General features: G+C 46.8%; 1 protein-coding gene across 4 annotated transcripts in view; it reads right to left on the bottom strand.

Moving 5' to 3' along the window:
• Nucleotides 1–24177, bottom strand: part of LOC138492584 (E3 SUMO-protein ligase ZBED1-like) — a 417476-nt gene that overhangs the window by 120926 nt on the left and 272373 nt on the right. For 2 of the 4 annotated variants that reach the window (XM_069619858.1, XM_069619857.1), the window contains one exon: nt 3689–6514. The exons of 1 other annotated variant lie outside the window; for it this stretch is intronic. In XM_069619858.1, the coding sequence (XP_069475959.1) occupies nt 4873–5829 (957 nt within the window). In that variant the 5' untranslated portion in view covers nt 5830–6514 and the 3' untranslated portion in view covers nt 3689–4872. Of the gene's footprint in view, nt 1–3688; nt 6515–8014; nt 8152–24177 lie in introns of those variants that run through there. One more of the 4 variants, XR_011276227.1, reaches the window with a different exon arrangement.

A 24177-nucleotide genomic window follows, 5' to 3' on the forward strand; every position in this document is an offset into this window, starting at 1 on the left:
GTGGCAGCCCATATATAATGAGCCATGTGACCTGGGCAACCCTTCCCTGAAAGGCGCTGACCCGAACACAGCAGGGGAAGACTGTATTGTGAAAATCCTATAAGGGCATCTATGAGTGTTACCACGCCATGGGCTGCTCCAAGATCGCATATGTACAAGTGTGTAGAGATGTTAGTTATTAGTGAGCTTTGGTTTAAAACCGACATTTCACATACACAAAAGTGTGTACAAATAATAGGAATTCTTCCATTGGCTCTTGTGAGGACCTCTGGTGGCTCGAATGACCCTTTACATAGTGACTTATGGGACAAGCCTGTATTCGGGTAGCTTAAGAAACCCTTTTTTTTCTATTGGTGATTAATATCGTGTTTAATGCAGGACTCCTCTCGCTTCCAAGCATTGGACCGGGGACCGAACCCATGTTGCACGGCATTAGTGTTTTGTCTCTGAGCAATCCTTCCGGCCTGAGAACAGCTGGTCACCATCGACATCACTCTAGGAAGGTAGTCATGGGTAAAGTTATAGCCACTAGTGTGTGATCAGTGTGAGAAGATGACACTGATAGGTATGCCATGTGAGGAGCTGGCACTGGTGGATGCACATTGGGAGACACTGACGATTAAGCAGTGTAAGATGCACGCACTGGCGGACCGTGTGAGTTGCCGAAACTGAGGGGTGAGCAGTGTGAGACGATGGCACGGGGGTGAAGCTGATGGGTGATCAATCTGAGATGATGGCATGGGTGGGAAGTGCTGTGTGAGGAGAGAGCAGTGTCAGATGATGTCACTGGTTGATGAGCAATGTAAGGAGCTGGCAATAGTGAGTTGATACTCTGTATGAAGATTTGACAGTGGTGATGAGATCTGGGGAGTGGGCAGTAAGCGCTGATTCGTTGGCCGTGTGAGGAAGCTGGCACTGGTGGTGGAGAAGATGGCACTGCTGTGCGAGTAATGATGCATGCTGACACTGATGGGTAGCCCTTGTGAGATTTGGCGTTGGCATTAGCATGAGTGGCCGGCACTGGCTTATAGGTCCTAGGGGATTAGACCAGAGTAGAGGGCAGGGAAGAAGAGAAGCGTCTGAATGGGAGGGGTGGTATGGTCTACCCTTACCTATAGACGGTCAAAGTGGAAACAGGAGATAAGCCCGACTTAATTGGAGCACTGATAAAGGACCTAAGATGGAAATGGGGAGAGAGAGGTGTAGCGATCTCGGAACGGATGAACCGCAGGACACAGGGAACACACACCTCTGCAGAGACCCGTGGGGGTTGTGGGTTCTTCTCACCAGGGTGGGCTAAAGGGATAGAGGGCAGAGGCATTGCCTGGCCTCAACACGGGGTACTGACACTGAATAACCCTGCTGGGAACCCACACTCCTGCATACACTGTAGGGCGGTAATTGCACCACACCAGAATGTACGGCAGGGGAAGGGAAATGGGCCACAGCTAGTCATAACAGAAGGAGTAGGAAAAGGTTCGACCCCTAACAAACCCTACTAAAAACTCACCCTTCTGCATAAACCTCTCAAATTGTATATCAAGCACAGCAATACCTCTACAGCACAACAAACCACACGCACTTCACTACATTGCAACGAAAACTGCACATAGCCTCGCCCAACAGCACATGGCGGCTACCAACCGAAAAACTCATCTACGCTCAGCGAACAGTGTCAACAGAACTGAAGCTGCCAACAGCACATCACAACTCTCTTGCTCTTTCTCCCGCTCAGTCCTTCTAGCTTACTCCCCCTTACCCCATCTGCCTTTGCTTTACAAACCCACTAGAGTGCCAACAAAGCATGCATGTGGCAACAGTGCACAATATAAGAACCTTTATCATAACATTATAGAGAGCCGGTGCAGGTGGGGGCGTGTTGGCACGGATGCGTTTTGTCCAGAGGTCTTTTGCTGGAGGCTACAGGATGGGTTTAGACTGGTGACACAGGTCGTGCCTGCTACCTGCGCTGTCACGTGGGCCTCGGAGGGGGTATATAGTGGAGCCCCAAAGCTCCCTATCACCTCTCTAAACCTTTTATGGCCTGGGTAACACCAATGTAATGGGGAAGGGCGCAGTGAAAGGAGACTTTTCTGCTTGTGGAGCCACTAGCCAAACACTACAACTAGAGAAGCCAAGTTCATAAGATTCAGAGGGGCGAACCCCGGACCCCATTCACTCCTGGGGTCCGGTGCATGTCAGAATCAAGGAAACATTGAAGTCTTAAGTAGATTCCCTCGCAGACCGTAGCAGAGGTGTAAGCCGCTCGCTAAATAATTTCAAGATGGCAGATGCATGTATTTGAGACTCAGCTGGCAAAGCTGTAAGATGGTCTGACAGCCAATTTCCTCTAACTGGGGAATCAGTCCACCTAGGCAGTGCTCAATCTCAGGACCTGCTCGCACAACAAACACGGCTGACTGCCTAATTCAGAGTTCTGCAACCTGTGGCTCTCCAGATGTTTTGGACTATGACTCCTATGATCCTTTCATGCTATCTAGGGATGGTAGGACGTGTATTCCAAAAGATCTGGAGAGCTAAAGGTTGCAGATCCCTGGCCTAATTACACATGCCAGCCCAAATCCCATGAAAGGTATTAAGTTAGCAGAACCAAGGGGCAATGTGGGAGTTAGGCATACCTCAACTGTTTGCAGTTGCCTGGGTAGATGAAAATGGAAGATTGGTGAATGAGAGCCCATTGAAGTCTATGGAGGAATAAAGGGCTTGCTGTGTGTGTACACTGATTCCGCAGTGGGTGACACCCACCAAACACATGCAAGTGGAGAGGTATGACTTAGTACAGAGACAGAGGTGCAAATGGGAGTGTGGTACTGTGGTGAGGAGGGAAAAGGCGAGTGGAGAGGATGTCGACACGAGAAGGGAGTGCAGAGCCACATGGACGTCATTTGGGGGTCCCTGGGTCGCGGCCGCTACCCCTGTGGTTCCCTTGCTTCGTTATATTAAAAACCATTTTAAACTGAAGCTCCTGGGCTCTGGAGTAGCACAGGCCCACACACCACCAGGTCTTGGGGGATGGGGTGGCCCAGCCCTTACCTGTAAGGGTGAAGCCTGAGTTGGGGCTTGCAGTGCAAGAAGCGCTCAGTAGTGGTTGGAGCGGACCGTGACATGTGGCACATGCCTTCTCCTCTGGCTTCCTCGCGGCTTATATACAGGAACCAGGAAGCTCTGCCAGCTTCCTGGTTCCTTTTTGTGAGCAGCACGGAGGAGGCCGAGGGTGGCTTGGAGTGATGGACCAAAGCTGGAAAAACAGGTAAGGCTTTTTCTTTTTTTTAAATGTGATGTGTATTTTGCATGTGTGAAGTGCGTGTCAGATGTATGGGCTATGGGTCAGTGAGTGGTGGGTGAATGAGTCGGAATGCGATAGTGTGTGTTTGAAGGTTCTGGGTGGGTGAGTTCGTTCCTGTGTGGAGAATGCAGTGCAAGTGGACGTGAGAGGTAGGGATGTCACGATATTGATTTTTTGACGGTATGATAACCTTCATTTGAAATGACGGTATACCGCGGTTGTCGCAGTATAGCGCGCACGTGTGTATAAGCATAGGCTTAAATATTATTTTGACAGGAAAAGTCACATTTTCAACAAGACACCATACACAAACAAGAAAACATCACCAAGAAGTTGTCTTAGTTCTTCTTACAAACATTTATTTTAGTTTTAACTCAACGGAGCAGGAGGTCCAATTTAACTTTGTAAACCAATACAACCTTTTTAGAAGTTTAATTAAAGAAGAAGGATGCCAAGACATGTATGACACTAGGGTCTCAAAGTAGGATAGCTGGAAGGTTTTAAAAATCAATCAACTGCAGGCATAGCTCTGGGCAATCACCCAGACCAGACTATCGTTTTTCAAGGTCTACCTGCCATCACAAAAGGAAGAACGCCCAATTTGCAAATTCAATATGTTTTGTTCCTTCTGAACAATGATGGTCAGAGAAGGGGTGCCCAGGGGTAATGCCAAAACTTTTGGTTTGCTGAATTATGTTTTAGCTACACTACCAAGGTAAAACTGTCAAAAAGATCATAAAGTCTGAAAAGATTCTAGGTATTAGAACGCAAGTCTGAGTGACCAGCAAACAAACCACTTTCGTTTTAGAAAAATAAATAAAATCACAAATTATGATGCAGAAATACCAGCATGTTTACATGCTCTGTAGATAGTCTGCTCCTAAAAGGAGATAATATGTAGCCACTGCTACTGAATACACGTTCAGAAGGAACACTAGTTGCTGGGATGCACAGGTATTTTTGGGCTAGGTGTGACAGAATGGGTAATTCCTTTTGATGTTGTTTCCACCAAATGAGCGGATCCTCATTTCCCGGAAGGATTGGCAGAGCTTTGTAGTGTTCGACTTGAGCAATGATTGCTGCTTCTGGTTCAGAGTCTGCTGCCATAGAAGTGGACTGTTTCACACTTTCTGTGATTTCCTACAGTAAATCATGTAGGCCTTTTCTGGGATTAACATCAACTGTTTTTTTGCTTGCTACTACTGGAGTTGGTGATGGAACTCCAAGGCTTTGCAGCTGCTGCTCACTCTGTTGTTCTTCACTACCTTGGGGGGTCCCATTTCTTGTCATGGTGGCAGTGGTAAAATCTGATTCCTGATCCTCACCTTCTTCCAGGCTGTGTTTTTCTTGTAAAGCATTTTCTTTTATTGCTTCTGTTGTATCAGACACATTACTGAGGAAGTGTTCTTTGAACCTTGGATCCAGGAATGAACAGATGTCAAGCAACAATCGTGTTTCAGGTGCCTCGTATCTACTGCTCAGGTCTGCTGCAATAGTTTCTTTCATTTCTCTCGCTAGTGGACGATCAGTGGGAGCACAAACCAGAACATTATTCAATAAATGATTTAATATTGGTCTGATTGCTGATGCGGTGACACGTGTGCCACTAGCAAGGGAATCTGTGAACATGTGGACTGATCAAGTACTAATGAAATGTCCTCAAGGTTCGTCATGTCATTTTGTTTTGGCATCAAATGCCAGAGATTTCTATCTGCCGCAAGAACTGCACACACCGCTTGCTGCTGCTCAGTGAAGCGGTCTATCATGTCGTATGTTGAGCCCCACCTTGTGACTACATCGTGAATCAGGGAATGTTTAGGAACGTTGAGATCAGTTTGTTTTAAGGTTAGCTCTCGTCTTTTCTTCCAGCTGCGGCTGAATGACTCAACCAGCCGTCTGCAACTTTTCACTGCTGTGTCAACGCGCTGAATTTTTAAACACTTTTGAATGCCTAAATTTAAGTTGTGGCCAAAGCAGCTTAAGTGTGGTACTTTAAGTACCTGTTGAAATGCTTTCTTCATGTTTGAGGCGTTATCTGTGCCAATACATGTAAGTCTATTAATGTCTACCTGCCATTGTTGTAACATGCCTTCAAATATTTCATCTATGTGTTCTGCAGTATGGTCTTCGGGCACATACAGTGTCTCCAAGCAGTGAGACTGCATGACCCACTCTGATGAGATGTGGTGGAGTGTCAGGCTAATGTATGGCTCCCCTTTGTCACCATTGCTTGTCCAAAGATCTGTAGTTGCTGCAAACCACCTGGCTCTGCCAACAGCTTCCTGCACTTCATTTCTCGAAGCTGAATACAATTTTGGGATTTCTTTTCCAGAAAAAAATGTTCGCGATGGAAGTTCGTATTTAGGGTTCAGCTGGTTTACTAAATGCTTGAAACCTGGTCTTTCTACTATGTAATAGGGAACCATATCTTTTGCAATGAAGAAAGCAACAGCAGCATTCATTTGTTGTGCAGATTTAGAGGTACGGTCATATTTCTTTTGCTTCTCAAACATTTTTTCCATTGTATATTGAGTGAGGTTTTCTGGGGATTGGCGGCACCACTGCAAATGCAAAAAAATGAACTCAAAAGTAAACTAAGGTAGGTAAGTTAAATTCATCTACATGTGGACAGCCCCACACACCAGCGCCAAGGCAGCAGCACCTCACCAGTTCAAGCTGGGCCTGTGTGATGCAGTGCACTGCACTAGTGCGCAATGCACATGTTACGCTCCTAATCATGATGATTTTATTTGGTGATGAACGTTAAGATTAAAACTAAAAATACCTTTGTACTGGATGATGCTTCTGTGGAGTCTGCTGTAGTAGTGAAAGTGGGAGGATGAGCAAGTCGTTTCCTTTTGATGGACGGCTGGGTTTCTAGAAAAAGGGCTGGATGATGCTCTCGAAGATGCGTAAACATATTCGATGTGTTTCCACCCTTAGCTGAAATTTTTTTGGCACAGGCACGGCAAATGGGAAAGCCATCTTCTTTTATTTCTCCTCTGATTTTAGCGTAGCCAAAGTAGTTCCACACTGCTGAAGTTCTACGTTTCATGGGAGGGTACAGCAGCCTTTCCTCACATGATGGGCCGGCGGTGTCGGTAGTGTCATGGTGTTCATCTACCTCTTCCATCATTGTTGGATTTGGTTGTTTTCACTACTTCGCCTAACAGTTGCTCTTGTATAAATCTGCCTCACTATTTGACCCTGAAATTGGAAATAAAATAGCCTTATTGACTTTTGATTCAGTCTGTGGCAGTGATCGTACAGTTACAGTACTATTCAACATCAACAAGTCACTAACTCTGATAGATTCAAGTTATTAGTCTAACTGTGAGGTCAATCCCCTCTCCTTTTAAGTAGAACCGTACAAGTGCTTTTAGACTGACACACACCTCATGTGATGTCTGATGATGTGACATTTTACTTTACACGTCACAGACAGGAAATGGAATACATAAGGGTGAGACAAAGAAATACATACAGGTGGGTGGGCCCGGGCCGCCGATTGAAGGCTCTTAAATAATCTGTGGCTACTGGCTATAATATAACGAGCCCCACCCACCAGCTGTATTTCTTTTGTCTCCATTATAATGTAAAAAAGAAAAGTGGAGATCCTTTTTTTGTTCCATTATAATGTCTACTCTACTCCAACAGGTGCGTGCCTCTGAATGCCGTAGTGAGTCTAGTGACAAAGAAGGATTGGGAATTGGGATAGGCAAATGTGCATTTAGTGTTTCAGATCCCTGCTGGATATCCATCTTGTGTCTTGAATCAAGAGTCAAAAGAGATGGCCACCCAGCATGGATGTGAAACACTACATGCCCAATTACCCATGGCCTGCGAAATGCCATAGCTAAGAAGTGGGTGGAACAGATGATTGTTAAGCCAATGACTGAGGTGATAATACAGGAGGAAACTGACAGCCGTAGGGATCAAGCAAAGTCTGCAAACACAGCTATAAATCGACTCCCAGAATGCAAAATAATGTCGACCTGAAAAATCTATTTAAGCCCACTATACTTTCAGTGATTTGAAGAGATGTAATAAAATAAGTTGTGTAATAACAAACAGATATGCAGATTCTTTGCAACAAACCTCCACTATTTGGTGCATGTATACGATCATACGAGGTTAGGTTTTTAATTATTAACATATGACCCGTGAGGTAACTCGCTCGCAAAGATCTTTTGTAGGACAGACTCATTTGGATGGGTAGTGGCATAGTAGTGCTGCACCAAACTTACCTTCTAGCCACAATGTTAAATCATACCGGTTGGTAAGCCTGCAAGGGTCTTGGACCCTCGCAGATGTTAACACAGGGCAACAGGCCCAATCACAGAGTGTGGTTGTGGAACGAGGGGGGCAAATTGAAGGCAGGGGTGGACTGGACCAAAAGGGGCCCTGGAAATAATTTTCAAAGTGGCCCCATATTACACATTTTCAACAAGCCCAACACTTTTCCCATGAGAAAATGTGGAAATAAAATAGGTTATCACACAAAAGAGGCCCAGAGTGCAGAGGCCTACTGGAAAATCTCCAGAGTTCTCTATAGGCCAGTACACCCCTGATTGAAGGTACTGGGAATGAGTTGGAGGTTGGAATAGGAGTGAGTCTGCAAGTGCTAGAACCGCGTTTGCAACGACAACAAAAAGTAGCCTACTTGTCCGGCATATAGTGGCAACACAATCAATAGGCCCACACAAGGCCCTTCTCCCGCTAGCAGTAGTCAGCTCATCTCTTCCTCTCTGCCCCACACATCTTACCTCAATTGTAACATGAGATGCGGAAGGCGCTCTGCTTTCCTACAGGCTCTCAGCCAATGCACTCTCCCCTCTGATGTACTACAAGAGGAAAATTAAATTCTTTCACCAAGGCTAGAAAAGAACAAATAGGCAGAATACATTTTAGACCTTGCCCAATGAGTGCGTCCTGGTCCTTAAAACCTTCCCCTCCCAAACATGTTCCCTTCCCTCACTGCAATCTTGACATGTGGAGGACCCTTTTTTAAAATACTGGCTGGGCCCATCACTATACAGTCACACACGCATATCAGATTTCATTCTTTTATTGAATAGTACTGGTGTATTCATACATTACTGTAGCTGTAAATCAGTTCATGATATTGGAGTTTATATTTTAATCATCTAACAGAGGTAAAGTGCATACTTGCACCATTTAGTAATATACACCTGCATAATATATACCAACCAATTAATGATGCATGGGTGTATATATAACGCGGTTCATATGCAAGTGTATGTATGTCCGTTCAAATGATATAGTTGCAACTATTCACACCAGGGTGCATGATATAGCAATCAAGAATATCTCCTAGATGAATTGTAGGGTGTATGCAAATATCAATTAGTAAGATCAGGGGGTTACATACGAGGAGGTAAGTATATATTCTGTCCTTGTATCCAGAAGACTCGCCTGGTGCAAACATGCAGGTTTGGTTCATGTTTTGCTGTGCACCAACCCCCCTGCACAGAACTGTCGTGCACTCATTCGTGTATCGCTGGATTATATGCGGGCGAGGGCATTTCATCGGAAAGCGCAAGGCCACCTGTTGAATAGCGCGCTCCCATTTACAACTGGCAGCTTCTCCGTTTTTGTGCAATTTACATTTTTAAAATGCAGAATATGTACATTTTCTAAGGAAAACAGTTCCTTCGTATTCAGTCCATAATAATGTGTGTGTGTGGTAGTGTGAGGGTTGCCTCCTTTAATTAACGAATGGACGCTCCGAGGGGCTAAATCAAGGATGTGCAGTAGAAGCAGGCTCACTACCACAAACCTACTCGAACAATCTTTCACATAGTGCCCCCCATCCATGACTAAGAAAATAAAGGAAAGTCTGCTGTGTGCGAATCATTTCAACATTCAACGTCGACTGGCATATATATATACTGTAATATATACTATATTTCGTCCAGAAGCGATGGCAACTGATAAGAAAAGATAATTGTTTAATTAGATAAGAGAGACCTACATGTTTCCGCCTGGCAGTGCGATTAGCAGAAAGCTAATTATGGGCGTTTTGTGATTAGAGGGATTATAAATTAGATATTAATCTGACTCCGGATTGATCCATTCATAGTTTCATCTTTTCGGAAAACACTTAATTGGAAGGCTGCTTGCGCCAGCAGGCGGAAGGTGCATTAATTAACCCCCATTTTGATCTGCTTGAGGTACAATGAAATACATTTCAAATGCGTTAGTTCAAATCAGCTGGTCATTGTTCTTTTGGTACTTCATCCAACTACTAGGATCACAGTCAGAAAAGAGCAATATATTTGCAGTGAATTCTCACCCTAAGAGCAAATGTAACTTGCAATGTTAAAGTGTACAACCTTTGTATGTGTGCAGGGGCCACAATTGAAGCACTCGTGTTTACACCGTATTGCATGGAGCAACAGTAAACACATGACGTGATGACGCTCCTTTCCCGTATAATGCGTTTAAACTGCATTTAGTGACCTTAACACATAATTTGAAGCAGAGAGAAGTCTCCACTATCAGATAGTAGGCCCCTAGAACTCCTGGTAGTGGTGTGGGCATAATGTGGCATGAAGGCCAAGGTGCGGGCGCCAGGGGCCAACTTGTTGCTCTTGCAATGGCTCCGCTTTGTTCAGAGCTGGTCCTGACAACTTATCATGACAGCGCACATTTCCCTGCTTGATGCACACAAACGGGTTCAATTGTTTAAAAATATAGAGCTTCAAATTTTATGCATAAAAAACGCAATGCCCGTGTCAAAAAATAGCTACAAGCATTTGACTCTCACACAGTCTCTTCATGTCTCCTCTCCATCTTGTAAGTAGTACACTTCATTGGGCAGGAAATTAAGTTGTCCCTTATTAGGAGTGAAATAATCAAGCACTCTTAGCTTTTAGGCTCATATCATACTACATTCTCGACATATTGGCCTTTATTTATAAACTGTACAAGAATGGAACATGATCTATTTCAGCACATTTGTATGAAACAAGAGTTTGATGCAGTAGTTGGGTGAAGTAAGTGGGCACTGCAGTCGGTTGTCTGCAATGCTGGCTTTCCGATTCCCACACTCAGCAGTGATTCTAGATGCAGAATGCTCATGTGCACCAGAAGAAAAAACTTCTAGCTATGTGTGTCTGTATGGAACGTATATAGTACGATCCAAACCAGCACTCAATGGAGCATTGTGTAACAAAAGAAAATACAGAGAGAGAACGCTGGAAAGAGCTGGGGAGGGCAGCCAGGGCAAGTAAGACGGTTTGGCCCGTGGTTCCAGTTTCACCTGTAGGATCTTTGTGGAAAGTTAACTGCATGCACATGATTGATTGGTTTGAGGTTTTATAGTGTGCAACCTGTAAAGGCACTACATAATTATGAATAATACGTATGGCAGGCAGTGCTCACCTACTGTGTACTTAGGTATTGTAATGCATTGGGCGTGACGCACGTATACAAATGCATTTCAGAACAACCTTAGCACGATGCATGTTCCATATTTACCCACACCTACACATTCAAACGTGTGCGTTTTTACCTACATAAATGCCCTGCGCACGTGTCCATGAATGGCATGTATGCGTTGAGTTCTTCCCCATGGGGGGTGGGTTGCAGAGGGTGTGAGATCTGAGTTGGAGAGTTTGGAGACTCTCAGCCTCCGAACGCCTGGCTGTGAGAGTGGAAGTGGCAGAAGTGAGCGAGGCGCGTGCTATCGGGATCTGGAGAGCTTTAAAAGCACAGCGAGTGGGATTCAGTTTCGATTTCAATAAAGGATATATTGTGAATGTGAATGCTAAGTGGGTATTTGTAAACGACTGGAGAGCTTTTAAAAGCACAGGGAGTGAGTGGGATGCAGTTTCGATTTCAATAAAGGATATATTGTGAATGTGAATGCTAAGTGGGTATTTGTAAACGAGTGATTCCGTAATAGGTTACAAACACTTTTGTTTATAGGCGCGTTATAAATGCCATACCATATCATGCGCTCAGTAGCATTTCACCCTCATCTGCCAACAGGTAGATTATCGCGCACCATGCACATTCATTCAGGCTCACAATAACACAGAGAATAAAAACACATTTAATTTGCACTAACACGTGTTAAGGGCACATTCATCACTTGGGCCTAGATTTCAACAAAGGGGGAGAAGCAGGAAAGAAGGCCATGAGATGGGAGGGAAGAAAAAGAGGATAGAGGACCTGGTGTGGGGGCTGCTTACCTTCTTGGAACCTTTGAAATCCGGCACAGCACGTAGCTTTCGGAAGTGTGACAGCAGGGTTTATATGGAGCACAAACGGAGCCTCAACTGTCTCTGACAGTGACACGTGCATTGATTCCGGAATGTTCCAGCCCAGGAAAACTCCACCTCCTCCAGGCTCACTGGAGCCAGCCCAGCCCAGCCTTGGCCCGGGCCCGGGCAAACTCCACGTCCTCCAGGCTCACTGTTGCCAGCCCAGCCTGGGCAAACTCCACCTCCTCCACTCCCAGGCTTGCTGAAGCCAGCCCAGCCCAGCCTGGGCCTGGGCCCGGGCCCGGGCAAACTCCACCTCCTCCAGGCTCACTGTTGCCAGCCCAGCATGGGCAAACTCCACCTCCTCCAGGTTCACTGTGAACAACACAGCCAGCCCAGCCCTATATGCAATTTGCAATGCATCAGCCGAGCCAAGCCTGGGCCTGGGCAAACTCCACCTCCTCCAGGTTCACTGTGAACAACAAAGCCAGCCCAGCCCTATATGCAATTTGCAATGCATTCATTGAAGTGCAGACTTGCAAAACAAAAACAACAGTTCAATCGGTTTACCGTTACAAACAAGGTAACGGTTATTTACACAAAATGAAATTGACAACGGTTTTTGTACCGGTATACCGGTATACCGTTACAACCCTAGTGAGAGGTTTATGGGGGGGAGAGAGAGAGAGAGAGAGGGAGAGAGAGAGAGAGAGAGAGAGAGAGAGAGACACACTGGAGATCACTAGAGCATTTTAGACACATCCTTTATTTTTGGATGTTTTACTGGTATTTTCGGGCAAAGTCAAGTTCATGTGTGTCATTACCTGGCTAAACTGGCATTTTGGTACAGCCAGGCTAGCCATTGCTTACTGTGGGATGACATGTATTACTCGGCATCTTTGATAAAACAAGCATGATAAGTAGTATTACCTCGGTAGACTGACTTTTTGGTGTAGTGGCCTGTATATTTCGAGGGGATTGGGTCCTCCGACGTATTCCATATCTATGACAGTAATCACCACAGCTGTGCTGCTTTGGAAAATCTTTTGGCATCTGCGTCCTGTGTGGATGACGTCGATACGCCGTCTTCGAGGACCTCCTCCGACGGCCGACCTCACCGGATGTTCTAAGTAGGATGCACGACGCCCGTAGCCTCAGTGCCGTTTCTTCTGTGAACGTGTTTGCTTCGGAGATCTCGGCGCGCCTCGACTCTTTGGAGTTTCTGTTCTTTCGGTTCTTCGAACCTGTTCGTTTGTGAAGCTATCGGGATGTCTTCCTCTTCTTCCACCCCGCGTCCGGGCTTCACAAAGTGTGGGGACTGCGGGTCCAAGATGTCGGTGACGGACTCGCACGATGCCTGCCTCGGGGTGGCCCACGACACGGATGATTGTGTTGACTGCCAGTCGCTTACGTCCAAGGCCTTGAAGAAGCTGTCGGTTGGTAAGGTGTCCAAGCCCCGGAAGTCAAGGTCCATGGGCTTTCGACGGACGATTCGAGGGGTGACTCTCCGCATCGTCATCGCCACTCCTCTGCCTCTTTGAGGCACTCACAGAAGCGCCGTCATTGGTCGGCTTCCTCGTCCGAGGACTCTGCCCGTCGGCGGGTTGCTTATCCCACAAAGCATGCGACTAAGGAGGAATGGGCTTCCTTCGGTAAGAAAATGTTGGCGATTCATGAATCGCAGGGCACCGGTTCGTCCGTGCCTCCGAGTGGGGTCGGGCGTGACCGTACTAGAGACACCGCTCGTATGCCTTCGGGCTCAGATGGTCGGCACGATTCGCAGGAAAGGTCCCGCTCGGACAAGGGGAATCGTTCTAGTCATGCCCGTTCCAGGTTCCGGTCCTCGACGCGCTCGAGCCCATGTGCACCTGTGAAGTCTTCCAAGAAGACGTCGACGCCTGTGGCCGAGGGACTCTCTCGAGGCTCTGCCTCTGAGGAAGTCGTTGACTCCATCGGTGACCAGGCTGTCGAAGGACACGCTCGGGGCTCTACCCTCGAGGCCTATGTCGAAGCCGTTGATGCGGTTTCACTCGACGCCCTTGATGCCTTTCGAGGCTGTTTTGTCGGAGGTACCCCGTGGCACGGTGGAACCCCCTAGAAAGGCTCTGGCCAAGGCCAAACATGTCTTTGTCCCCCATTCTGTGTCCACTTTCCACCATCTGGATTATATTTCTGAGGTGGATGAGGGTTCTGAAGATGGGATGGTTCCTGATACGGTACCAGACGAGATTATCTCTGGACATAGCCAGTTTGAGGATCTGCGTCTGTCGCTGCACAACGCCAGTGGTCTGGACACCTCTCCGGAGGTGGAGTTCTGTAGGCCTGAGCCTGGCACCCAGGCCGAGTCCTCGTACCGGCGCCTTATGTCGAGGGTCACTGAGTACTCGGGGTGGTCTGCTCCACCAGGGGATTTTCTGCAGGATGACCTGAGGGATATCCTCGACCAAGGTCCAACAACTGACCCGGTACTGCCATTCCATATGGCTCTGCAAAGGAGGGTGGCGGCGGCTTGGACTGCTCCGGAGAGTCTCCCTGCAGTGGGCAAGTCTTTGCCGCGAAAATACCGCCCAGCCAGTAGCGAGCCCTGCTACTTGACCACGCACCCTACTCCGGAGAGTTTGGTGGTGCAGTCGGCTACGGCCCCAGCAAAGCAGGCGTCGTATCCTACCATCCCTCCTGATAGGGATGACAAGCGTTTTGATGGTTGGCCGAAGAAGTGTTTTCTTCAGGGGGTATGTCACGTTTCACGCACACTCTGTGGAACTGTTTCCTTAGCGGCTGAACGTATTCCCGAAGGGGACGAACAGGTTGTTTTTTTTGCTATGATACAAGATGGCAAGGATGCCATGTGTGAGGCCGTTCAGTCGGGTCTGGACATGGCAGATTGCGTCAGCCGGTCCATGGCGGCGAGCACCGTAATACGCAAGTTTGCGTGGTTGCGGAAGTCGGGATTTGCTCCTGATGTGCAAGCCCAGCTCCTCAACATGCCCTTTGATGGTGTACATCTTTTTGGCAGCAAGGCTGACGAGAGCCTTGAGAGGTTGCAGACCTCAAAAGCTGCAGCAAAGTCGTAGAGCGCTGCAGTTCGACAACCTCCGCCTTTTCGTCCTAGGGGACAGCAATGGAGGGGAGGTTCCTTTGGTTATTACTCATCCTTTAGTAAAGCGAGAGGAGCTGCTAGTCAAAGGGGCCACCGTACGAGTGCCAGAGGTGGAAAACAAGGTACTCGAGGTGCCAAGGCCGCTCGGGCAGTTGCCGCTTTGCACTCAGGCAACGCCGCAGCCGCTTCAGCTCAGTCATGAGGCCATGTGCCATGGTTCGCCGGTTTGGGGAAGGCTGGCGCAGCATCTTGTAGAGTGGCGTGCCATTACTTCAGATGTGTGGATTCTGGAGATCATAGCCCACGGTTACTGTCTTCCCTTTCGGCAGAGGCCTCACGACAATCTACCAGGAAATCTCTCTTTGAAGAGTCCGGATCCGCTCCTTGCGTAGGAAATTCAAGCCCTGCTGTAGAAAGGCGCCATAGAACTGATGCCTGTAGTGGAGAGGAACAAGGGATGGTATTCCCCTTATTTTTTGATTTCAAGGAAAGACGGGGGATTGAGACCCATCATGGACTTGCGCGGTTTGAACAAACTCCTCAGGAAGGACAAGTTGAAGATGGTTACTCTTTCTCAAGTCCTCCAGGCCCTTCAACTTCAGGACTGGTTGGTGCCTCTCGACCTCAAGGACGTTTATTTTCATGTGCCGATCCATCCAAAGCACAAGAAGTACCTGAGGTTCGCGGTTGGCGACTCGCACTTTTAGTTTTGGGTCCTGCCGTTCGGATTGACCTCTGCCCGAGGGTCTTCACCCAGCTCATGGTAGTTGTGGCAGCGCATCTCAGGAAAGGGGGGATTCACGTCTACCCCTACCTGGACGATTGGTTGATCAGGGTGCGCTCTCCCGAGCAAGTCCTGGATCATCTGTCCGTCACCTGCCACTCCCTCCACAAGCTGGGCTTCTCCCTCAACTTAAAGAAGTCCCACTTGACGCCAACACAGCGGCTCCAGTACATCGGAGCAGTGTTCGACACGTCCCTGGGGCAGTGTTTTCCTCCCCAGGTGAGGGCTCATCACATTCAGCAGATGTTGCACAAGTTTCAACATGCCCAGAGTCTCCCAGCGTTCGAGTTCTTGAGGTTGCTCGGCCTCATGGCATCCTGCATTCTTCTGGTGCCAGAGGTCAGGTTGCGGATGAGATCTTTGCAATGGGCTCTCAAACTCCAGTGGTCACAGTCCTCCGGCAGGATGTCGGACCCCATTCAGGTGCCGCCCTCCGTCGCCTGGGACCTTCTGTGGTGGGCAGTCGAAGGCAATCTGATGAAGGGGGCTCCATTTAGGCTACCCTGGCCGGAGGTGATGATTGTGATGGACGCATCCCTCACGGGATGGGGAGCTCATGTCAACAAAATGACAGTCAGCGGTCGTTGGTCTCCGTCGGAGTCCAGACTCCATATCAATCTGTTGGAGCTGAGGTCCGTCAGGCTTGCCCTGAAGGCTTTTCTGCCGACTGTGCGAGGAAAGAATGTCCTGATTCTGACGGACAACACAGTGGCCATGCACTACCTCAACAAAAAGTTCGGGGGCAGGGTCACTTCCTCTGTGCAGGGAGGCGATGCAGCTCTGGTTCTGGGCAATGCAGCAGGAAACTTTGATCTTGGCAGTTCATCTGGCCGGAGATGACAACGAGACGTCGGACGCTCTGAGCAGGCAGAGCACGATCTCTCACGAGTGGGAGTTGGCTCAGGTGATTCTCCTGGAGATCTTTGCCCTTTGGGGGACCCCTCAAGTGGATCTCTTCGCCTCCAGTGTCAACCGGAAGTGCGAAAGGTTCTGCTCGTGGGAATTTCCTCCAAGAGGAGCCTTAGGAGACGCATTCATAGTGGAGTGGTCATTCCCACTGCTGTATGCGATTCCTCCAGTCCCTGTCATCCCGCAAGTGATGCAGAGGTTACGGAGGCTCGGTTCCCGGATGATCCTCATTGCTCCGGCATGGGCGAGGAGGACGTGGTACCCGGACCTCTCGACTTGTCCATCTGCCCTCCATGTCGTCTTCACTACCGAGACGATCTGCTCTCACGGGAGGGGGGTCAGGTTCTCCATCCAGAGGTCAGATCCCTCAACCTTCACGCTTGGCTTCTGAAAGGTTGAGGTATAAGGATTGGGACCTCCCTGAAGACGTGATGGAGGTGTTGCTTTCGGCCAGACAGCCGGCGACAAGGTCCCTGTACTGTTGCCACTGGAGAAAGTTCTGCGACTGGTGCAGGGTTAAGAATGTGGATCCTTTTTCGTGTGACATTCCTGTGGTTCTGTCTTTTTTGCTTTCTTTAGTCCACAGGGGCTTGCAAGTGGGTACCGTTAAAGGTTACCTGGCAGCGCTGTCCATACTTAAGCGCTCGTCTGAGGAATGTTCTTATTTTAAAATTCCTTTAATTTCTTAGTTTCTAAAAGGGCTCACTAATGTGTTCCCTCCGTCACCTTTCCAGGTGCCTGGTTGGGATTTGAACCTTGTGTTCAAGTTTCTAATGGGTGCTCCGTTTGAGCCTTTACATTCTTGCCCTTTGAGACGGTTAACTCTTAAAACTGTATTTTTAGTTGCGGTCACTTCCGCTTGTAGAGTGAGTGAGTTACAGGCACTTTCAGTTAAGCCACCCTTCACTGTGTTTCATAAGGACAGGGTTGTCCTTAGAGTTCGTCTTTCGTTTCTTCCGAAGGTGGTGTCGGAATTTCATTTAGGCCAGAAGGTTATTCTTCCCGCATTTTATCCTCCTCCGCATCCTGGTAAGGACGAGGAGAGGCTCCATAGGCTGGATCCTAGGAGAGCTTTAAGGTTTTATATTTCACGCATGTCCCGGGTCAGAGTGAACGATCAACTCTTTATTGGTTACGCTGGAAGGCGTTTGGGACAAGCTGTTACTAAGCAGACTTTGTCTCGATGGATTATCTTGGCAATTTCTGAATGTTACCGCTTGGCGGGTAAGGACCCTCCGGCAGGCTTGCGGGCCCATTCTACCAGGGGTATGGCCTATTTGTAACATCTGTGATGCAGCCATCTGGGCTTCGGTCCATACTTTTGTACGTCACTACTCCCTCTATTCTATCAGTGGCCAGGATCTGGCCTTTGGCAAGGTGGTCCTTTACTCTGCAATTTGATTGGGCATTCTAAATTTCTATGTTCCAAATTCTTTTCCCACCTCCTTATGTTGGTACTGCTTTGGGAGTCTGTCATAGATATGGAATACGTCGGAGGACCCAATCCCCTCGGAGAACAAGTTACTCTCTTACCTGGTAACGTTCTTTCGATGGGATGGTCGGACGACGTATTCCATATCACTCCCTCCCTGCCTTCCCCGCTACAGAATTTCTTATGCGATTGCAGCTTACGTTTCCGCAAGGCTTTCTGTGGTCATACTGGCAGTAGTTTGGTGCCGCACGTTCTGGGGAAAAAACTACAACTGAGGCTACGGGCGTCATGCGTCCTACTTATAACATCCAGTGATGTCGGCTGTCGGAGGAGGTCCTCGAAGACCGCGTATCGACATCATCGACGCAGGACGCAGAAAGATTTTCCAAAGCAGCACAGCTGTGGTGATTACTGTCATAGATATGTAATACGTCGTCGGACCATCCCATCAAAAGAACGTTACCAGGTAAGAGAGTAACATGTTCTTCTTACTGTAGCACGACTTTTTATTAACTGAACATCAATGATGAAGCAAGGATGATAAGTGTTCTTATGGGTCTAGACAGGCTTACCTTGGAACCAGTTTGGACATGTTTTCTTATTGTGACACGTCCCTTTTAATGGCCAAACCAACATGAGTATTTTGTTACATAGGAGTACTGGCCTGTATTGGCAGAGCCAGCTTTGTGCCTGGTGCCAGTAATGATACTATAAAAACATCTCAAAGCGAAAATGAGTATATTCTTATATGGGAATACTAGCATATGTTGGTGGAGCCAGCATGGAAATGTATGGGCACAGCCAGCATGAAAATGTTTTTGATACTGGCATATATTGAAGGGACCGGCATGACAATGCATTGGGAAATGCACTTGTGCACTTTTGGTGACTTGCATCTATTGTACATGTTTTCATGAGTTACCCTACAAAACCGAAAGCAAACTGTCTGGCCTTTTACCCAAGTTTTCACAGAAAGTGTGCTGTGTAATTCACTATTTTAACCCATTATTCAAAACATTTTCTGATGGGAGGGGGGAAGAAGCCCCCAATGTCCCCTCAACCACCTTCCTATAACCTGTTTTTGTTAGTTCAAGCCCCCTCGCTATGCTTGGTCGCAATCGCATATTTGTGCCAAATATTTACATCCTCCAATAAAACAACTCATTAACCACCACCAGTGGCTGGTGTATTTGGGGACCAGGCACCACTCCCTTCTTTCTACTCTAGGTGAAACATTTAAGCTTTGATTAAAAAACATATTTATTTCACTTGGAGTATTGCATGCCCCTGCAGCGGCATAATAATTATGGACATTGCGCACACGTGGTGCTCCGGGCAGGCCCGGGGTGTGGTATGACCTGTGCTTTGTTAAGGAGCTTGGGGGGAGGGCCCTTCAGCATGGCGCACGGGGGGGAGGCCCTTAGTTTGTGCTATACCACTGATTGGGCTCTGCTCAACTTGAATGCATTCAAGTGTGGTGTGAATAGTTTAGAGGACTGCAAACTCGACCGGGATCCTGCTCTGGTACAGCACTGTTTAATCAAATAAGCGCTGGACACAGAGTTTCAGAAATGAGCGAGCCGGGGAGTGACCCACCCCACCCTGCCCCTCCCCACTCAAGCTCCTTCTTGGAAAGGGCTTTCTGGAAGCTTCATTCACGGGCCAGTCCTGCGGTGTCATTGAATAATGCACCTCACACATAGAGCTCTGAGGATCATAGCTGCATTGAGCCCAACTATTGAGGGACGTGCAGACCCCCATCCCCCCACCTCACCCGTTAGAAAAGATTGAAGAAGAATCATGTATCAAAGCCTAGGATATTAAGGTGTTCTATGGTTGCTTGTCACAACTTGCAGATAAATGCACACAGAGACAGATGGCCTCATCTTTCAACAGCACAATAGGTTTCTTCTATCATAGTGGTAGCTGACTCATAGATGCATTTATAACCAGGGAACTTTTTTGTTACTAAATCCTGGTCAATGATATAATTTTCAGAACTTCTTCATGCATTTTCCCCAGGGTAAACAGACAGTGCATGTCTCCCCCAGATCAGTGTTTTTTTGGCTTCTTTAACACATCAATGCCACAGATAACGAGTACTTCTGTGTCCATGGATCTATAGATGTTTCATACAATAGCTGTAGTCTGCGTTAGAGGTTTTCGGTTACCCTGTTACAAGTACTGCAAATGTGTGATCGTGGACAAATTACATTCTTTGGTCCTTATTTGTCCTTGGTTCTTATATTTGGCTGAAAGGAGAGCACCTGGTAACACAGGTGTTAGACACATCTGAAGGTCGTGTGCCATCACTTCCAGTGATTTCACTTGCGGGCTGGGCTCAAATTACATCACTTCCTGCGATGTTATCAGAGATCAAGGGTCATGTGATGTCACTTCCGCTAGCCCTGGTATTTTGGTGAAATGAGGTCCCTGTGAGGAGGTGGAGGAGAGGACAGAAAATGGAGACTGTGGTAAGGAGGGAAGAAAGAAGGGATCGGAGGAGGTGGGAGATGGAATGTTCATTAAGCCACCCAAAAGAACCAGGGCATTAAAAAGGTTGCTGTGCTGATGGAGAAGACAACGTGGCAGGCTAAGATGAACCAGGGGTAGAAACTAGTTTTTCCACGGTTGAGACATTCATTCCTTCTGGCCCGACGTTGCTGGGCCACTGTGTGGGGGTACCTGGTAGGAGAGAACCAGTTCTTGACAAAGTCAGCAGCAACCCACAAAGGCCTAGTAGAGGCAAAGAAAGAAATGTGTGACAATATAATGATCACAAAGACTTTGAGAGACTGATTTTCACTTAGGAGGTGGGCTTGTACCAGGAGGGAATAATTGAAGAACAGGGCCAAGGAAAGGTTTGGACAACTCAGAATATGAAGTACTACGACCTTGTCCTTCTGATGGTGATTCCATTAAACTTCATTGTGAACTTTTATGTGGTGTTCATTGCTCAGTTGTGGTATTGGTGTCAGAAGTGGGATCAACAGGAACCAACACATGGCCCCCCCAATAGGCCCACCATCTCCATCCCTGGAGGTAGTGAGGGTTTCTGGATAAGGTAAGCTTTCATATAGAGCCACACCAGGGGCCACCAGATATGATTTATACAGTGGTGTGGGCATTGAGGTGCCCTGAACGGATAGAACATTAGTCTCCACAGATGGAACGATCTAGCTCTTGGGAGGGACTTATGGGTGCATTGCTCCCAAAACAGGACTTGCAACAAATGATGGCATTGATGTAGATGCTGGAGTGAAACACAAAGACTAGAAGTTGTGGTTATGATCCTTCTTATAAATCAATACCTCCTTTTCTGGTCCAAGTAGAGATCCAGCCAGTTGACGTATATGCAATGTTATCTTTCTACTGGAAGTGGAAGCGAAAAATGGACTGTCTCAAGCCCACAAAGGGGCATGAAAGGCATAGGCTCCTCCTACATACCAATGCCTTTCCACTCGATGGAGACCTATCCATTTGCTCGGACTGCAGCAGCACAAATTTCCTCCTTGCGAAATGCCTTCAATCAATTGATCACTTTGGAGGAAGGTGTTGGAAAGAAAGGGCCCTTTTTTGTCAAAAGGAGGAGAATGCTGTATAGAATCAAACACAATCTGAAGGGGTAGAGAATCACTGGTTATCGGTGCTTGGTCCCCACCAGACAGAAGTGCTAGAGCGTGCCTGCTCCTACCTGATGACAGACCATTGGGTCAGCCAGTTCTTTTGGCTAGGAATAATCCAGCAATTTAAATGATTTAGAACGCCTGTTGGTTTTTCCAAAAGACATACAGAGTAGAAGTGGTTTGGGCCCCTCTCTGAGCCTTGACATTTATTGAAGTTGATGTTAAAGGATATTTGTACCGTGCACTATCACCACCGGAGTGGTCCCCTGGTGCTCTGGCGGTTCTGAAAAAGGGAGGGGGCGGAGGGTGGTGGGAATAAGCTGGAAAAATGCAAGAGAACAGTGATGTGCTGTTGGCGGCCTCAACCCGGAATTACGTTGGCTGGGCTTGGGGTGTTTTCTGGTCAGTGGTAGTTGTGTGCTGTTGTGCGAGTCTGTGTGGTTTGTTTTGTTGTTGCAGTGTAGTGAAGTTTGTGCGGATTGTTGTGTTATAGGTTTGTGGTTGTTTGATTAGAGTTTGAGCGGTATATGCAGAGGGGGTGAAATTGTTACTGGATTGGTTAATTGGGCAAATTCTAACAATCACAATTCTATCCAAGTGTGGCACATGCTGCAGATGCGACGCCAGTTATTGTTTATGATTACATCTAGATACGACACCAGCTAATGTTCACGATTACCTCCGGGTGTGGCACATGCTAACATTGACAACTCCATCTGAGTGTGGCCTATGCCAATAATCACAATTCCACCTAAGTGTGGCACATGCCACCAGTCATGTAAGAGGATTCAATTCAGCACTACAGCCAAGTCAACGCCTAGTCTAGAATACTGAATGAAAACCCTTATTGATATATCTTTATGTCCAGTTCATGCGTTCTGGATGACTACCCCTATATAACACCCCTCTCTTGGAATCCTCCTGACCCCACTGAGCCAAGAAGTAGTTCTGTTTTGCAAGTTAAAAGGTTTATTTGATAATTTAAACAATATATATATATATCACGCTTTATAATAAATTAATAATTGAATATCACACTTAATCTGAGATGATAAAGATTAACAACGGAGAATCTGGCACTAGCACACTTCTTGATAATCACTAAGGAGTTGACATGAAATGGATAAGATAGCAACAATACTTTTATGGTTTCAAATGGATGCAATGTGGAATGAAATGCAGTAAAGAAAATAACTTGATAGAATTTCAGCAAAGACAATGAATCACTTTCTTGTACAATTCACCCCCCCTTTTATGCAATGCGAGGAAATGGAGGGAAGCACACAGTTCTCAGAAATGCAATCAAATGTGATTCAGTTCACCCCAGCAATTTAGACTACAGAAGTTGAAAACACAGGCCCAAATGCTTTTAAATGTGCTGGAAATGAAGAAAAAATATGCTAAAATGCTTTTAATTCCCTCTAGAGGTTCAGGGTGAGTGAAATCAAGTTAATATTAGTCCAGGCTCACTCTAGCAGTGATGCAGGGATAGTTTTTATGAGGCAAACGATTTTTTTTCAGAGGAAAGCAAAAGCAGCAATCTTTTTGCAAGTGGAGAAATTTTCAAATTGCGGCAAAATGTCAAATCGCGGCTAAATTTGCGAATGCGCCGAGCGCGATCACCGAGGAACTACAAGGACTATCACTATCGTTTTGGGGTCCTAGGAAAGCCTAGGATCTCAGCTTCCAGATGAAAGTTACTGCAAGTCTCTAGCACAAACGGTCACGGAGATATGAGCGATTAAATACAGGTCGTTTTTCAGATTTGAAATTTTAAAGTTCAAAAAGACAAGTGCAGCTTGCAACTAGAAAATGACAAGTGACAGCTTTGCAAATGACAGGTGACAGTTAGGAGACAGTTCTACTTAGATTAAACTAGATTGAATTATATTATTTTAACTAGGAGATTGGTTCTGCACAGTTTTCTAGGTACTCACACTATATTCTTGAGTTAATTGGGCCTCGCCACAGATCTGGTCAGGTTTTAGACTGGATTCTGGTCTCTGCACTTCACAGTGATCTGGGTCAGCTCTCTCTGGTTCTGCTAACAGTGATCTGGGTCAGCTCTGCTCTCTCTCTGGTTCTGGAAATTTGATAGATTTGAAGTCTCTATGTCTGCTCTCTGAAGGTTGATGGAGGTAAAGTATGGATTTTCCCGGCAGAGCTTCCAGCTGCAAATGGATTTGAAGGTCCCTATCTGTCCTGTCTCTCTGTTTTTATGTGTTTTTCAAATGGGTGTGTGTGAGCAGCATCACTAGCCAGCCCCTCTCCACTTATCATTGGCCAAGCTTTCATTTCTCCCTTGATTGGGGAAGGAAGTGTGTGTCAGCGTGATGTCATTTTATGGCTTGCAGAGAGGACACTCCCCAGTCAAATTGCACACATTCTATATTTGATAACAAAAGACATATTTGCACAGGTAAACATTTGTTTAAAATTACATGCACACATCACACATCACAGGAGATATACCCTGTCCAAACTTTGCTCTTCCTGGGGGCTTGCATTCATAAATGGCACATATTTCATTTTTTAACTGATTTTGCAATTCCGGACATTGACCCAAATTTACACATATGTGCGCAAGGAGTATGGACATTAGTTGATGAAGTGTCAGATTTTTCACATGCACACATTTTGAGTAATATCCTCTTTTCCGCTAAAACCCCCCTGAACATGCCACCGGTTCTAAAAACCTCTTAAAATGTGGGCAGAAAAATCACAAGAATTATGGTGCCATTTATACAATTTTCACATGTCCGCTCTATGAGTTATTCATCTTTTTAGA

Source organism: Ambystoma mexicanum, chromosome 10 (assembly GCF_040938575.1).
Source record: "Ambystoma mexicanum isolate Mex_15411 chromosome 10, UKY_AmexF1_1, whole genome shotgun sequence".
Classification (NCBI taxonomy): domain Eukaryota; kingdom Metazoa; phylum Chordata; class Amphibia; order Caudata; family Ambystomatidae; genus Ambystoma; species Ambystoma mexicanum.